At 50.3% G+C, this 17,952-nt stretch overlaps 1 protein-coding gene across 1 annotated transcript in view; it reads left to right on the forward strand.

The window, feature by feature from the left end:
• The window catches only part of LOC144818688 (E3 ubiquitin-protein ligase RNF170-like), a 392,615-nt gene that overhangs the window by 19,316 nt on the left and 355,347 nt on the right, over positions 1-17,952 (forward strand). The window contains exon 2 of the mRNA XM_078676341.1: positions 9,965-10,123. Within this exon, the coding sequence (XP_078532467.1) occupies positions 9,987-10,123 (137 nt within the window). The 5' untranslated portion in view covers positions 9,965-9,986. The remainder of the gene's footprint in view (positions 1-9,964; positions 10,124-17,952) is intronic.

Consider the following 17,952-nt stretch of genomic DNA (forward strand, 5'->3'; position numbering starts at 1 on the left):
CATACCATATACTCTTAAGTGCATGATATTCCTCGTGGTTAATGCTAACTGGTTTGGCTTCATCAAAACATGTTGTGTAAGGTGTAAAACACTTTGGAATACTACCCACCCCTTCCCCGCCAGTCCTGGCAGCGGGGTTAGCATTCCACCCTTCTAGAGGGAGAAGACATGTAGTTACTGGTAAACCCGGTTAAAGTTTAACAGAGCCTCAGCATCACAAAATGGATGCTGCTGCCACAGACACAAGTCTGACCTCCTGCTGCTGGACGAAACTCTGGCAGGGGAGGACTGGACAATAGGTTTCCTGTCCAGGGAGGTGCTGGTACCTCCCCAGACAGGCTTTAGTGTATTGGGGCAGGGAGGGCTACATTCAGCAAATGCTTTTCCAGACACTGCCTGGGGCACACTAGGTGCTCCATGCATAGCCCGGTTCAAACCAGTTGCTGATGCACTCCAGCCTTGCTCTGGCGCGAAACTGGACAAAGGGAAAGGGGTGCAACCACCCCCTTCTCAGGTCCACCCATAGGAGGGACCTCCCAGGTAATCCCACCCCTAAACTTGGTATAAGTATAGGAGCTCTGTCCCTAGGACTTTAGATTACCCTGGTTGAATCTGTGAAAGACATATCCTGGACCTTCGACATTCCATTTCGACTGGAAGACGAAAGACATCTCCCTTGTGGTCAAACAGTGACCACCCTGTGCAAACAGGCACCATCAGTAACTTGCCGGTCTACATTGTCGAAGGTCCCGCCGGAACTCGGAGACTCTGCGACACAGGACACGGACTTCCAGACATCTCTTTTTTTTTTTTAAACTTTATTTTTTCAGCAAGATAAACAGCATAGTCCCCCCAAAATTGGCATCAGTAGAGATAAATACAGGTGTACACAGTTCACAGTCCTAGTACGGCTCCAACAGTTGCAGATATAACAGGAGATACAAGAGTCAAATCCTCGGGATGCAATGCAAGTATATAGATTGACAGTAAGGAACCTTGTGCGCAGTCATCAGGGCATTACCCCACCACCAACTCTCCCTCCCCCCCACCCGCCTCACCTTCCTCAGGTCCCGATTCCTCAGAGGAGAACAATTCCGCACTAGTTGCATCGGACTCGCTGTCAACCGACCCCACAGCGCACATCATATGCCATGCAAGCAAGTCCTCCTGCAGTCGTTCATCTTTACGCGTATGCTGCATGTGCGTCTCCTCAGCCAATGTCCATTCCCCAACATCCCGAAGCCACAGTGACATGTCTGGTGCCCTCTGTCCCATCCAGGTAATAGCCACCCGTCTCCTAGCCAGCACCAAGAGCAACTGCAACATTTTATATGACAGATTCCTCTTCCTAGGTTTGGGCACCAGGGCCAACAAGCAGTGAAGTGGGGTCAGGTCAAGATGCAGGCTCGTGACTTTCCGGATGTGGACTACTACCGCCCTCCAGAAGTCCCCGACCAGCAGGCACTCCCAAGCCAGATGGAGAAATCCGGCTCCGACTGTACCACATCTAGGACAGGCATCCGATTTATCCGCGGCAATGCGGTGCAAAGCAACTGGGGTCATGTAAGTGCGGTGCATAAAGTTAAAATGGATCAGTTTGAAACGTGCGTTACACGACACCTTCCTGGTAAGTGTCCCTGTTCGTTTTTGTTGTCCCGGGTCTAAAGCGACCCCTAGATCCGCCTCCCACGCCGCCCAGGACGGGGATATCGGGGGGGCCGAGTCACATCTCATCGCTGTATATAACCGCGTTATCAGTCGCCGTCCCGTGCTGCACGATAATAGGATATTCAAAGTATGGGACACCTGGGGCGCCTCCGGGTATTGTGGCCAGGTCGCCCTCGCCATGTCCTGCAGGCCTCTATAATGAAGATACTGACCCCCAGTGAGACTAAAGGCCTCTGTAGCCCTTTCCAGGGTCACAAAGGATTCGTCCGGATATAGGTCTGCCAAGGTTTCACAGCCGCCCTCACGCCATTCCCGGAACGACATGTGTTCCTCCATTAACGTGACCGGTGCCAATATCCACACTGGCAGCTCCCTATGGAAAGGGGCCCGTCTCAGCACCCTTTCCACAACTCGCTGCCAAAGTCCCGCAGTGTGCCGGACAATATACGGCAGGGAGTCATCCGCTCCTCTACCCCGCATCAGGGCCACCTGTAACGTCCTCTCATCCGCGCTACCCGCCAGGAGTCGCAACTCCCAATTGTCCGTACCCGCGAACCAGCGCGCAGCCGGTAGAAGTTGGGCTGCATAATAGTATAGATCAAAACGCGGGGCCTCTAGGCCCCCCTCTTCCCAGCGTCTAACCACCGTGCGCAATGCAACCCTGCTGCGCCTGCCCGCCCAAAGCAGGGAGGTGAGCAGCGTATTAAGTTTGTTAAAAATACGAGGAGGGAGAGGACACAGGGTATTCTGTAGGGTATACAATACTCTTGGCAACATCACCATCTTCGAGACGGCCAACCTTCCCATGAGAGAGAGTGGGAGCGCATTCCAGAAGAATACGGACTGTTGTAGGGAACTAAGCACTCGGTCGGCGTTCCGGGCCAGCAACTGCTCATCAGAGACGGCCACTTGGATTCCCAGATAGCGGAAGGCCTCCATCTCCCACCTCAGTCCCAGGGGCAGGAAACCCACTCTAGGGTCTTCACCACATCCCGCAAGGGGAAAGATCAGGGACTTCTCAGGATTAAGGCGCAGCCCAGAAGCTGCACCAAAACGATCCATGTGTCGTAACAGGAGCGGCAGCGACTCCCAGGGGGAGGTCAGGTAGAACAGCGCGTCATCAGCGTATAGCGAGACCAAGTGTACCGTATCCCCCACTCGTATTCCCCAGGGGGCCATCGCCGCACGGAGTGACACCGCCAGGGGCTCAATCGCCAGAGCGAATAGGAGCGGTGACAGGGGGCACTCCTCCGAGCGGGCCTCTCCGAGTCTGACCCTGGCCGTAGGCGCACTGTAGAGAATACGGATCCAGGTGCAGAAGAGGGGCCCCACCCCGGCCATCTGAAGCACCTCCAACAGGTACCCCCAGCTAACTGTATCGAAGGCTTTAGCCAGGTCTATCGAGACCAGGACCTGAGGACTCCCTATCACGCACTTCATGGAGAACGTGGTTTAAGCGTCGAAGATTCATGGCGGTGTTGCGGCCCGGAATGAACCCGCACTGATCTTGATGGACTAAGTGCGCCATATGTGGCGCCAGCCGGGTGGCGAAGATCTTAGTGAGGATTTTTGCATCAGTATTAATTAGAGTGATTGGTCGGTAGGCCGCGGGATCACAGCTATCCCCACCCGGCTTCAGGATCATGCAGACCTCATCCTGTTACATGGTAGGTGGGAGTGCGGCACGCTCTAACGCTTCATGGTAAACCTGCAGGAGACGGGGAGCGAGGGTATCCGCAAACGCCTGATAAAACTCTGGTGGGAAACCGTCTCCACCCGGTGTCTTAGCCGTTGGTAGGGCGGCTAACGCTACTCTGACCTCTTGAAGTGTCACTTCAACGTCCAGGTCCTCTGCATCCTCCTTAGAGAGGGTCTGGAGAGTCAAACCACGAAGATATGGCTGATACGATGCCTCTCTCACTAGGGGGTCTGCGGTATACACCTTCTGTAGATGAGTGCGAAGCACCACAAGGAGGTCCAGTTCCGAGTGCACCAGGTCCCCAGCGGGGTTTCTCAACGCCACGATCCGTGCAGGTGCCGATTCCCTACGGAGAATCCAGGCCAGCAGTCGGCCCGATTTGTCCCCTTCACAGTGGAGTCGCTATCGATATCGGCCAAGAGTAAACCTATACAGCCGGTTGAGGATATCATGAACGCCCTCACGGGCCGTCCGCTCAGAGTCTAGGTTCGACCCATCCGGGTCCGGTAAGGATTGGCAGTGGCTGAGGCGCTCCTCAGCACCCTTGAGTTCACGGAGCAACTGTCTCCGGACTCCACAAGTCGGGCCCATACACGCGCCCCGCACAACCGCCTTAAGGGCACCCCATTTGGTCACATAAGGCATGTTGCCAACTCCCCAGTTCAGATCCAAGTAGGTACGCAGGGTCGTCTCCACATGGTCCCGTCCCACTGGATCCTGCAGGAGATCCCCCGGCATCCTCCAGGTCCTCGGGCGGGAGGACTGGTCCACCCATTGTACCACGCACGTTACAGGCGAATGATCGGACAAAAACCGAGCCTGATGAGTGACCGATAAGACAAGGGATGCGCCGACATTGGCAGCAAGGACTCTATCGAGCCTACTATGTGTATTGTGCGTGGGGGTATAGCAAGTGTAAAGCTTCAGTCCCGGATTACCGAGGCGCCACACATCGACAGCACCCAGGTTATCCATCACCTCCCGGAGACGCGCCGTCATGCGTGGTTTCGTGCCCGCGCGGGGAGGATGCCTGTCCAGCAGTGGATACAGTACACAATTAAAATCTCCAAACCAGAGGAGGGGGGCATCTAAGTCTGACACTATAATCTCCTGTAAGCCGGTAAAGAAACTCGGGTCATCAACATTAGGTGCATAGGAATTCACCAGCAGGAAGTCCCTCCCATCCAGCTTCACTCGTATAAGAATATATCTGCCCTCAATATCTGCCTCGACAGACTGGACCGCCAGGGGAACCCCGGGTGCCACCCAGATCAGGACCCCCCTAGCATAGGTAGAGAAGGAGGAATGGAACATCTGACCCCTCCACTTCTTCGCCAGCTTAAGAGCACCCTCCTCATTCATATGCGTTTCCTGTAAACACGCCACAGAAACTCCATGGCGGCGAAGAAAGGACAGTACCCTGTGTCTCTTTAAGCAAGTGCCCAGGCCACGCAAGTTAAAAATTTGTATCCCATAAGCATTGGCCTTGCCCATCCGGGCAACCAAGTCTAGCATCTGCAAGTAGCCTCCCAGGGGCCTGAACAACGGTACACTCTATGCCAAAAACAGTTTCCCCCCATAATCCCCCCCAACCCCACAGTTCCCCCAACCAGACAACCTCTGAAGAAATCCCCTCCCCTCCCCCACCCATGAGCAGGAGTGGTGCAACAAGAAACCATGCCACCCCGCCCTCCCCCTGCCAGTGCCAGCAAAAACAGTGGAACTCAGAACCCCTTCAAAAACAGTCTCCCTACCCCCACCCGCGAGCAAGAGGACAGCAACAACCAAAAACGCTACCCTGCCCTTCCCCTGCAAGTGCCAGGACGTGCACAGCCACCCCATACAACCCACTCACCCCACACTCACACACAACCAACCAGACCCGCCCACCCTCCCCCCCAGCTCCCCGAGGACCCAAAGTTCCAGGACAGTCTCTGGGAACGTCCAGTAAAGACAGTTCCGATGCTGGGCGACGATTTGCCATAAACTCGTGGACCCCACACCACGTGTCCCCGTCCAACGGGGCACCAGTCCTCTGTTTCAGCCAACCATCCAGGGCTCCCAACACCAGGTAGAGACAGCATTGGTCTGATAAAGATCCAGGAAGGCGGGCCCACCCCACCTGCGAGGACAACAACGCATTAACAAGACAGTACCTTATATCAGAGTTCACTCAAGCTGCGGTTCAGAAAGGCCAGTTTCCGGTATCACCGGAGCAGCGGAGTGCATATCCGGCAAAGTTTCCTGCAAGGTATCCGGGACCAGGATCTCGCCAGGTGCAGACGCCCCAGGGGACTCCGGGGTGGCCCCCGTTGACGATGTTCTTATGCGGAGTGCTCCATCCACCCCCACGGTTATCCGAGGCTCAGCAGAACCCCGAGATCTGGATCTGCGTCTCCCTCTGCCTCGACGGCGCCGCTGGGGCCGGGTCCCCCAGGTCTCGCGGGGGCCGCCCCGCTCACCAGGGGGTAGGTCGTCTCCCCGTATCTCGAGCCACTCCCACACCTCCGCTGGGGACTCGAAGAAGTGAGCGCGGCCTTGGGAGAGCACCTTGAGTTTGGCTGGGTAAAGGAGTATGTATTGGAGCTTCATTTCCCGGAGTTTCTGCTTAACTCCCAAGTCGGACTTCCGCTGCTCCTGCACCTGTTGAGTATAGTCAGGATAGATGGAAACACAGCTATTTTCAATTGTGAGGGACTCCGTTTCCCTCGCGGCGTAGGATACAATCACGATCTTTATAGTTCAGGATCTTTGCAATTAGGGCTCTGGGAGGCTCGCCCGGCCGTGGAGGGGGGACAAGGGCCCTATGCGCCCGTTCAATGACAAAGACACTGGACAGTCCGGTTGGGCACAGCTGGGTGCGGATCCACGTCTCCAAGAAGCGGTCAGCGTTTCCCGCCTCCAGGCGTTCCGGTACGCCCAGGACCCTGATGTTACTCCGACGGGCCCTGCCTTCCGCGTCCTCAGCTCTTCTCTCCAGTGCACGGGTAGTGGACGTCAGGTGTGCGACCGATTTTTGCAAGAAAGCCACTTCAGTCTGTAACTGGGCAATATTGCCCTCCGCATCTGAAACCTTGTCCGCTACTTTACGGAGATCCGTCCAGAGCAGATTGACATCTATAGATACAGTCTCGATCTGCCTCTCCAAGGCAGAATGGGATCCCTGAATAGCCTTCAGGATCTCCGCCCGGGAAGGCTCCGGTGGGCCATCCCCCCCATCCTCCGGGCCCGTCTGCCGCGTGATTCTCTGCGATGGCAGACGTGGGGTGGTATACTGCACAATGGTGTTGGTTTGGGAGGATTTCGCAGTCCTATCCTTGCGGGTCGCCATCTAGAGGGGTAGATCGTGAGCCCTCCCAAAACATTCCAGCGAGTTCCCGCCAGGTCCCACTGGCTAGGTATAGAGCACAGCGGTAGTACAAAGACGGGATTACCAGGAGAAATGGTAGCTCAGTGGGTGGCGTCAGGCAGTCGCGATCCGAGCGGCGACTCCTTCCATGATAGAGGGGAATTGGCAACCAGCAGTTCACGGTGCACCCACCGGGTCAGGCGGGAGGAATTCTGACGATCTGGTCGATAGAATCAAACAGGTTCCCCCGCCAACCAGTGCACCCGGGACGAGCCCCCTCACCTTCAAGGAGCGGCAGAACAATCTCCAAGCCTCTAAAGGTACGGTTCAATGTGGGCCAGGGGTATCACAGTCCGTACGCCGTTGCAGCGCATGGAGGAAGACGTCCCGGCACCCGGGCAAAATGGCGTGTAGACAAGGGAGGGGCGCCAAGCTACTCGCGTCCTCCGGGGTACAGCACCTCAGGCCGCCGCAGGCTCCCCGTGGAAGGGCCGCTATAGTTCATCGTCCAGGGGAGGGACGGAGGCCGCAATCTCCACACCCGCAAACAAACCAAGAGGGCAGCCCGCTCAGGCCGCACGGTCACTCAGTGCGGGGTCGGCCTCCGATGGGCACCAGTTCCAGCAAGATTAGTAGTGAGCCCCTGGACGCCGCACCGCCTCAGCCCTCCGTCAGTCTTGCAGAGCCCCAGGGATCAGTCAGGCACGCACCCGGGGCAACACTCCGCAAACGGGAGCTCTAATGCAGCAGAGGATCGGGGGGGAGGGGTGGGCGCCGCAACTCTTCACACGGGCCGGCGGGAATCGCCGGGTCCCAAATCAGCCTTCAGCCACGCTGCCCTGGGCGCCAGCCACCATCCCCAATAGTTGAGGGTCTGTAGTGGACGCGATCAGCCTCTGAGCAGGGAAACGCCTCCCCCGAGCGGGCCGCCCGCACCGCTAGTCTCTCGCGCAGGCCCAGACCGCGGTCTCGCGTAGATCTAGGTGGAGCCCTCAGTGCGCCGCATCGATCTCCGGTGTCTATTGCGGGGGTTCTGGAGGTCTTCCCGGCAATGTGGGGGTCCCGAATGTATCAGGATAGGATCCGGTCCATCCGCTCCCCTTTGGAGAGCCCGGCAAGGATCTTTTAAACCGGATTAGTCGGTCCTCGGAACGGAGCTGGTGAAGCTCACGTCCTGTCGGCCATGCTGCTTGGCCACACCCCCACTTCCAGACATCTCTGACCCTGTTCGACGATCCTAGCAAAGCTGAGACCCGTGGCGGCCATTAGAGATGTGGGACCGGAACTCCTGGACATCCTGCATTTTGCTACCTGCATCGACTCCAGAGGTAACTCGCAGTTGTGTATTGGGGTATGAGAAGCCCCAGACCCGAGCACCATTTGCACAGAAGCTCAGCCCTCCACACTCCACGAGTGCCGCGTGGGGCCCGCTCTTGCATTTCCGCTCGACGCGTCTTCCCGGTTCCTAGTCCGTTGGCTAGTGAGCCCCCTGAAGACTTTCTTTGCAAACTAACTTGCTTTCCTGGTTGCTCCAGGCTTGCTCCAGCTTCCCTGCAAAGGAGAAGTGCCACAGACCTTGCTGGTCTGCACCAAAGCCAATCTTCATCTCCTGCGTGGGTTGCGTTTGCCAAGGCTTGTTGGAACCAATCCGGATACCGACACCGCAGTCAACTAGATCCTTCGTGGGACAGCTCGAATCCAGCTCCTGGTCGTCGTCGACACCTCCCGGACCTCGTGGCTGCAGAGACAAGCTTCACCTCTTCACCTGAGATCATCGCGACATCGCCTGGTTCCTTCCTGGTCACTGGCTAGTGACCCAGTCTCTGTCCCTTCTGCTTTCAGGTTCTTCAGATCTTTGATCCACCCTTGGATATACCCAGACACTTTTCCTCTGGTCGCCTGCAGCACTTCTTTGTAGATCTCCATTGAAAACGACGACAAAACCGAACACCAAAAGGCACCTATGCACCCGGCTTCCCTGGGTGAGGTAACATGAGAACTCTGGTGCTCCCGTGGGTCTTGACTCTCGAAGTGTCCTAGTCTAAAGGGGTTTGGTCGTAGTCCATCCGGAAGTGCCCTTAAACAGTAACTTTGTAACTTCTTCGTTTCCCATAGAAAGTCAATGGTAATTCGCGGCTGATGATAGACACTGTACGCGTCTCCCGTGGGCCTCCTACTTCCTAACCTTTGGTTGTTTAGAGTAGCCCCAGCGATTCCCTAGGCCCTAGGCCTACTTTCTATTCCAGATGTGGTTCTTATACCACTATTTTAGTATATGGTATGTGAGGCCCCTAGGGCAAAACTGTATTTGTGCAACTTATCGTATGCTAATTACGTAACTTGTATTGTGCTTTTACCTCTGACCTCATAAAGAGTGCAGAGGGGTTGTGTTTTGAATAAATACATATATATTTGATATATACCTTGTGTGGTGTCCTTTCATGAGGTATTCAAGGGATTATAATCGGTAAAACAACTAGCTTCACATGCTCTCTGAAGTCTTAACCTGATGACTGCTGGTCCATGCTACAACTAGGATAGCTTTCTATAAGGTTGACTTTACAACCACCATCAATAAGGGTCGATTGGACTGGGGCAAGGTGCCCACTAGAACTAGTGGGCATCATATGCCAGGCTAATTTCTCACATAAGGTGATTAGTATTACGTAGTGTGTTCCTACCTTTTACCAGTAGTTACTGGTTGTGCTCTACAAGTATTATTTTGTGCTTCAGTTATTCTATGTTCTACATCTACTATTTCTACTAAGTGCTGATTCTGACAGTGGTCCATGTGGCCCTGTCATGTGTATATAATCCCCTGTAAATACTGCCCAGTGCCAGTTGGCACAGTGTATATGTGTGATTATGATCTAATGTGTTTATGGTAATACAAAGGCTATTTTTATATATAACCTTGTGTGGAGTTCCTTTTTGTGGTGTGCCTAGTGTGTTGCTGCTGTGTGCGTGTGTTGCACAAACGCTTTACACATTGCCTCCGGGATAAGCCTGACTGCTCGTGCCAAGCTACCAAGGGGGTGAGCAGGGGTTATCTTGGCATGTAACTCCCTCGCCCTGACTAGAGTGGTGGTGTCTGCCTGGCTTTGGCGCAAGCCTTATAACAATCAGTATAGCAACGTAAGGGTAATGTATGCAGTCATTGCTACTTGATGATTGTCTCATTTTTTGTGCTTTCACTATATTTCAGCTTACTTTTACTTCTGATGATTTTTTGCTTTCTTTCTTTTTAGAGCTTGATGTTTGAAGCCTGGAATGGCAGAACATCATGAAGAAGTTCGAAGTTTGAAACTAAACGAGGAGTCATTTATCGAAGGCATAAGTGACCAAGTGCTGGTGACTGTTGTTCTTAGTATTTCTTTCATTGCTGCAGTAGTGTACCTTCTGTTAAGGTGAGATGTCATGTAGACATATAGAGTTGTTTTTCTCTATATTAAGGAATGCCGTTAATGATGATCAAGTGAAAACTTAGTGGAGGAACGTGTTATCGCCTGCAATGCGCTGATATACAACTGTGTCTTAAATACTCAGCACCACCTTGGTGCATCAGCAAGTCATAGCTTCTCAAAAAAGTATTGCAGTGTTTGGTTTAGGTAGGGCGATGGATTTTAACTAATTTTCTTAAATACTGTCCCATCAAAACTTAGTTATTTCTAGCAGGCAATACTCCTACATGACTTTGCCAGTGCTCTACTGTTTTCACACTACACGCTCAAATATTTTATTTAGGTTTATAGCCTGATTATTGTTTAACCCCTTAGCTGTTGAGACTGATCCACCCTCCAGTGCTGAGCCATTTTGTTTGTGCTTTTTAGTTTACTTCTTGCTTACGCCTCCATAAATGTTTTTACATATAAGGTATCCACGCTAAATGGCCCCTTGCTTCCCCAACATCAACAACAGATACATTTTGAGCTTTTTGGGAGAAATAGGAAAAAGTGCTGCAAAAGAAAGTGTCTGTCTCCCCCCCTCAAAAAAATCAAATTAACAAAAAGTTTGCTCTACTAAAATCACAATCTTCCCAGGTTTCAGAAACACGCAGAGCTATTGGCAATTTTCTAAGAGGTAGACCATTTTCCCAATTTCTTTTGCTTTCAATCTAATTCCAGGTTGTGCTAGAAACAGGTATGCAACTCAACAAGGTGTTCCTAAAAACTCTAAGATGAAAAAAACATGAAAATGAGTATAAAAAATAAACGATTTGTGACAATGTGGTGTGACTTGCATGGCTCTCACCAGGTAATTTTACCAAGAAGCCGTTGCAAACCTCAAACAAATTTTCCTCATATTTCTGGGACCCAAAGGTCTGGAATCTGGGGGAAGCCTCAAATTTCTTACCACCCAGGGTTTTTGGGCTCTAGCTCAGCTGGCACTTAGGAAAACCTACCAGACCTGGAAATTTTTTAAAACTAGATACCTGGGAGGGTCAAGGTTGGTGTGACTGGAAAGGCTTCTGGGTAAAATTTCCTGAGAGTTAAACCACCATGGACTCTCCCAGGTATCTAGTTTTCTGAAATGTGCAAGTTTAGTGTTTTTTTCTAGATGCCAGCTGAACTAGGGCCCAAAATTCGCAGGTACCCAATTTGTAAACATGGGTCGGTTTTCAGTGTAAAAAGGTGACAAAGTAGGATTCACGCACGGCACACCACCCTAGATTCCCCCGAGTGATCAGTTTTCAGAAATGTGAGAGTCTGGTAGGTTACCCTGGGAGGCCACTTGAGCTCTGGCTCAGATGCGCAGTTTCTCTAATTGCAAATAGCTCTACTTTGTGTTTGAGGAGTTTGTGTCACAGGCACTACACCAAGCTACACACGTGTGTTATTAGTATCTTTATAAGAACAAGGGTTAGAGCACTTGGTACTAGGAATTTTGTGAATAGACCCAGATTCTGAAAGTGTCTGTCACAGAAATGTCAGTAATGTGATTTTAGTCATGTGGGAAAGTTTGCATTTTGCAGGGCAATGTCTATAAGTGAATAGAATCAATGCACGTTACACCATCTAGACACCTTTTGGGTGTTCAGTTTTTAAAAATATGTGGGGATGTAAATGCATATCTACAGCTCGAGCATAAATTCATACCAGTTAGTTTTGGCACCAGTAGTATTAGTGCCAAAGAATCAATATTAATAACCGTATCGGAATATTGAACGCAAAACATAGTCTTAGTGAGTCGCAAAGACACCAACCATCACACTTGCATCAATAAACCGCTGGCGTTCAAGGGACCATCACATTCATGGGTCAACCGGATTGAAACACCAATCACACTACCATTTATCAGCCAACTTCTTATAGAAACTAAATTTAGCAAGCCAATACACATCTTCCTCGAGCCAACAGCCACACATTCTTCCAGCCAACAGCCACACATTCTTCCAGCCAACAGCCCTACATTCCGCCAGCCAACAACCCCACATTCTGCCAGCCAACAGCCCCCCATTCTGCCAGCCAACAGCTCCACATTCCACCAGCAAACAGCCACACAGTATATACTGCCAGCTATGGTTGGGTTAGTGCTTTCACAACAATTTCACTTCAACCCGCAACATCTGCGTCTACCTACACAAGATCCCTTTGAAAGCAAACCTATTTTAAGGTTTGACTGCCTGCTCAAGTTCATCTCACCAGCAGCCCTAAAACTGTAAGGTTGCAAGGGGCCTCTTTACTAATGCCTCATCGTGAAAGCCTAATTAGGTTCAACCTTTTTAATTTTTTTATGCATTTTCAACCCCCTCAATGGACTAAATCCAGTTGTGGCCCACTCCTAAATTCTGAGGAAGACCCAACTAAATTCCCCAAATAACTCTTCTAGAAAGGCTAAGTGCCTTGGAGCTTAGTGGACAGGGTACTCAGTTAAAATATAGTGCATGTCATGTTATGTTATGTTAATTGTAGCTTATATAGCGCGTAATCACCTGCAGGTCTCTTAGCGATTGTAGAGAAAGCTCAGGTAGCTTCTACAATCCCAGAAAAGCACCATTGCCTGAATTTCCGTATTTTTAACATTTATTTCTTAACTGTTTTTGAGGCCTGATCAATACAGTGTTTTGGCTTGATAGAATTTGCGATAATTCTGCTGGAACTGCAGTTGAAATTTTGAGCTGTTTGATTTGAAAACACCTGCACACAATGTAACCTTTTTGCTGGAAAAACACATATATGTAGTTGTAGCGATAATTATATTTAATACACGGTTTGGCAAGAGCAGAAAGTTCTAAACATAAAATGTTTTGGCTCAAGCTGAGATCCTTTTTATTAGGTCGAGTCTGAGCCAGCGCGCATGCGCTGCTCTGCGAGGCTTCTTGTATTTACTATGTGTGGGTCTAACTCCTCCCACACATTGGATTTGCTTTTGCGTGTGTCATTCAATAATGAAAGCATGCAAATGGCTAAAGGCGCGCGCTTGTCCTACCGTGTTTTTAATGTTAACTCCCACGGCGTTATGTTCTCGGGAGCGAGCAACGGCGCGCAGGGTGGCAGCTGCATTCCTCGTCCTCAGGTTACTATCTGTAATGTTCACTCCCACGGCATTTGGCCTGCGAGAGCGAGCGGACGTGCTTTGGTGCCTTCTTTCCACCCCCCATCTCCCTCTCTGTTGTGTATGTAAAGCTTCAGCCCCGGGAGCCTACCCGCATGCTCCTCTTGTTTGACTTTTTGTTTATATAATTTTAGAAGGAGAGGGGTCTCAGTTTGCATCCCAGGTGCCTTTTCCTTCAGTCGGATGTGTCTGTCTTTTTCTGTGTGTTTTGTTTTATTTCCACACAAGTAGAGTGCATCGTACAACATGCAGGGTTTGGGAGAGAAAATAGCAAGAGAAAATAGCAAACCCTTCAGATTGCACCTGCAAGTCTATCTGGTGCTGGAGCAGTGTCCGGTACGAAAGAGGCCACTTTCACCCCACGCCCCCCTCTGTCAGTCTGTCCATATGTAACATACAATGTTATATGAAGATACACCGCGTGTATTGTCATTTATTGTCATTGGTCACAATAGCAAGTAGCAGCCCCAGGTGGGCTGTGCACTCCCCGTTCCCTCGATAATGTAGTAAACAGCTTATTCTCCCCTGCATGAATGGGTTACACTGTGCCGTGTAGTTGTAAACCAGGGTTTTTTATCCCCAAGACGAACATGTGGTAAACCCATTCATTCAGTGAGATAGCACCACTAACTGCCCCACTGCTGTACAGTGATAAATCTGGCGTGTGACCCTCGAGGGACTCAGGGGTGCTTTCTGAAGCAAGTTACAGTCTGCTGTAGTAAGAACACGTTTCCACTTTAGTGATCTAATTGTGGATATATATTGATTGCATTTCCTCCAAATAAGCTTTATTCTCAGCAGTAGAGCAGTAATTACAACTATATATAAAGATGCTCACTGTGTGATATGCAGTTTATGATCATTCTCCAGTGTGGTGAGCAGACATGACTCTGAAGAAGCCAAGCTCAGAATGGGCTATTAACCCCTTTACTCCCTAGATAAAGGTAATATATACCATGACACCATTCTTGGCCAGTGCGTATATGGTTCAAATTGTGGCATTTCTTCCAATCTGCTTGTTGTAATAAAATGTATTTAAGCTAAACCAGCAGACAAGGTGTTAACTTCGAGCAGCGACGCAAAATCATATTCAAGAGGCCGTTGTAATATGCAGTCTGCGAGGAAACAAACAGGCTTCAAGAGCCTGACAAATGAAAGTGAAACTGCGTGCTACATGACAAAATACTTATAAGGTCTCAAAGGCGAGACCTATTGGCTATGCCAATGCTTGTCTTGATATTTAGCTAACAGGTGGCAAATTCCTTCACGTTTTTCACCATCCTTATCCAGCTGTAAATTCCTGCACTCAACTTCTCTTACCCTATTGATTACCAGTTACGGTAGTTAGCAGATAATGTGCCTTTGTGCCTGAATATTATTCAAATAATGAATATTAACGAGGGGTTTTGTTATTCCACACACAATCATACTTTTCAAAGAGTAGATTACTCTTGTTCAAATGCAACTGGTTCAAATCTTTGAAGTTTATTTTTGTATTTTGCAAACTAAAACAATGAAATTATAACATTTAGTTAGAGTTGCTGGTTTTCATTAGCGTGTCCAAAAACTGACGTCTCCACCTCAACATTTTGATATTCTGTGTTCTAGCTCAGGTATGTGGTGCTTCTCACATTAATATCCTTTTTTACCCATTCACTGTGTAAACATTATAGAGACCACAAGGCAAATTTAGCTACTGCAGCCCTTCACACTTATTTTTTGGGATTTTTCAGCAACCTTGATTGAAGGCAATCAATGGTAAACACAGCATGGCGCCTACAACCCTGGTCGGCCTGGCAGCATAGAGGCTTACATGAACACCAGTGTAACCGGCTGTGTAAAGTTAAACATTGCACAGAGATTAAACAGGCTGTAGGAGGGCCCCAGGGAGGTGCAACCAAATGAGTTGGGTCGGGGAGTGTAGACATGCCCCCACGGGGTGTCTGTCCCTAAGCGACCTTTGCTGTACTTATTGCCCCGCTATGTCAGATAAACCGACTGGTTTCAAGGCCAGGGTGGCATTAGGAAAGGAAAGAAAACAACAATGTTGAAGTAGAAACTGTGCAGGTCGTGGTGTATGGTGTGGGGTGTCTCGCGTGTCCCAGGCAGTAAACGTGTGGGGGTTAGTAGTCGACATCCGTAGTATCTGGGCCTATCCATGAAGGCCGGGCATAGGCTCCATTCAATTGCTTGGGAAAAGCTGCAGGGCCCTTAGCTTTGGGGGGCTAAAGCAAGTAAATTCTGTGCGCATAAATAGGAAATCAGTGGCTGCCAGAATGCTTGGAATTTCTTTTCAGTGTTAGCTATTTTATGGGAGAGTCTCTCCATTGTCAGTATGTACCACACTCTGTTGAACCACTGAGCTACAGAGGGTGGTGAGGTTTGTTTCCATGTGCAGGCTATGAGCTGTCGCGGTGCTAGGAGTAAATGGTTGATAAGGGCCCAGTCCGCCCCGGTCATTGCTGCCAGGGTAGAGGGGTGTGTACCTAAGACTGCCATGTGCTGCAAAGGTGGGATCGGGTACCCCACAACGCCCTTATTGTGTCCCAGGACCTCCTTCTAAAAGGTGGCTATCACCTGGCATGACCACCATATGTGATATAGAGTATCTTCCTCCTCCTCACACCGCCAGCAGAGACTGGAGACTGTGCGGTATATGATAGCAAGGCGGGAAGGCGTATGGTACCATTGGAGCATTAGCTTGTGTGCGGTTTCGCGGGCGGCAAGGCTGCGGTATGTTTTGGGGATGTCTTGCCAAAGTTTGTCCCACTGTTTGGGAGAGAGTCCTCCCGTGGTTGCATCCTGCCAGGCAGTCTGGTAGTGGTGGGTGAGCAACGTGGGTCGAGTGTTGTAGCACCTGATAGGTTTTGGAGACCAGTCCCCGAGTGCCCTCAAAAGCCTGCGCCAGTTTTTCATATAGGGTGAAGGGGCACGCAACCGCAGCACAGATCTCAGGGGCAGAGAGCCAGTGCCTCAGTTGCATGTATTTTTTTTTTTTATATTTCTCTTTATTAAACAACTCAACCAAATCACAGCAAATTAAATACAAGCAGGTTGCTACGTCTATCACAGAGACAATTCAAATTTTTCAAGATAATTCACAAATATTACATGTCAATTCAAGGGGTATCAAGAGTTTCCGAGTCTGTCTGACAGCTTGGTGGGAGACAGATGTCGCCTCTATACTGGTTCCACGCTCCCCAAACCTTCATCCACTTCCCAGGGCATCCCCTCGCTATGTAGACTGACTTTTCTCTTTACATGCACCAATCTAGATTTTCCTTCCACTTCCCCACCTGGGGCGGTATAACGGCTCCCCACAATTGTGCAATGTTACGTTTTGCTATCATGTATGCAAGTGTATGGGTAAGGCGGACATGGATTTAGTGGACAGGAAGTAGTGGCGTTCTGCAAGAATTAATGTGAAGTGTCAAGGTAGAAACAATTTGGTATGGTGCTAACCGGGAAGGGGAGACCCTGCAACCCCTTAATCTGTGATGAAGAATCCAAGCACAAACACATATAGCAACAGTCCCGTGCACTCATACAGTCTAGTAATACATCGGGTCGACGTAGTGTGGAAGCAAATGGACCCAATCCAACGTTGAAGTTCTTGAATTCTTTAATTGGTCATCAAACAGAAAGACACACAGCCAGCCGACACATGTTTCATCAGAGAAACCGTGTTCTCCGACTCTTCAGGGCTCTGTGGCTGAATTCAAAGTCCTTATGATCAGTCCTGGTGAGGTGATTGCTTTTCAAGAATAAAAAGTACGAGCTGATCCAAATGTACTGTAGGTCTAGACGGCAACCTCGGATCAGTCCCGGTGATGCACGTGTGTGTGCTGTCCGATACTTTTACTCTGTTCCAGTTCTGGCGTCCTGGCGTCTGCAATACAGGATTGTATTGCAGACGCCAGGACGCCAGACCACCAGGTCCTTAAATGTTTCCAACTGTAGGCCATGGGTGGACATATATTGAGACAAATGTGGCAACCTTCCCTTCCCAGAAGCCCGAGACCCCTACATATCTCTCCCGTTTATCTGTCCATGTGTTTTGTATCGTGAAGGGAAATGAATTTTTAATCAGTATACCAACTCCCCTCGACCCTGAGGTGAATCCAGCGTGTGCCACCAGCCTGTATCCTCCCCTGTGCAATTCCATACACTTGTTCCTGATCAGATGAGTTTCCTGTAAAAGGATCACGTCTGGGGCATGCCTTCTAACGAATTGGTTGACCATGCCCGCTTCAGTTTGTCCCCCAGCCCATTCACATTCCAACTAAGCACCTTGACCCCTGATCTCCTTATATCCTTCGACATCCTGCCTCCGTAGAAGAGTTCCCAGCTCTGCTTTGCTGCTCATTAGTGTCGAGATAAACAAACAATCCAACAATACAAACTCAACAATAAAACTCAATACAACCCCTACCCCCCTCCCTCCCTGCACCACTGCTTGCGGCGTATGCCCATCCCCAACTGGCAGAGTGCCTGTCGCCCTACATACGAGAACTACAATGCAACTAAAGGTAGTAAAGAGGAGGGAGGTCGGCGTTCCGTCCCCCAACCCATATTATTTCAAGTTACAGTTCCGTTCACCCTGGAGATAGGCCGATATCCTAACATTGGACCCATCCCCCAGTACCTGACAATGTACATACAGTCCTTGAGGATAGGCGCC

This window comes from Lissotriton helveticus, chromosome 2_1 (assembly GCF_964261635.1).
Source record: "Lissotriton helveticus chromosome 2_1, aLisHel1.1, whole genome shotgun sequence".
NCBI lineage: Eukaryota > Metazoa > Chordata > Amphibia > Caudata > Salamandridae > Lissotriton > Lissotriton helveticus.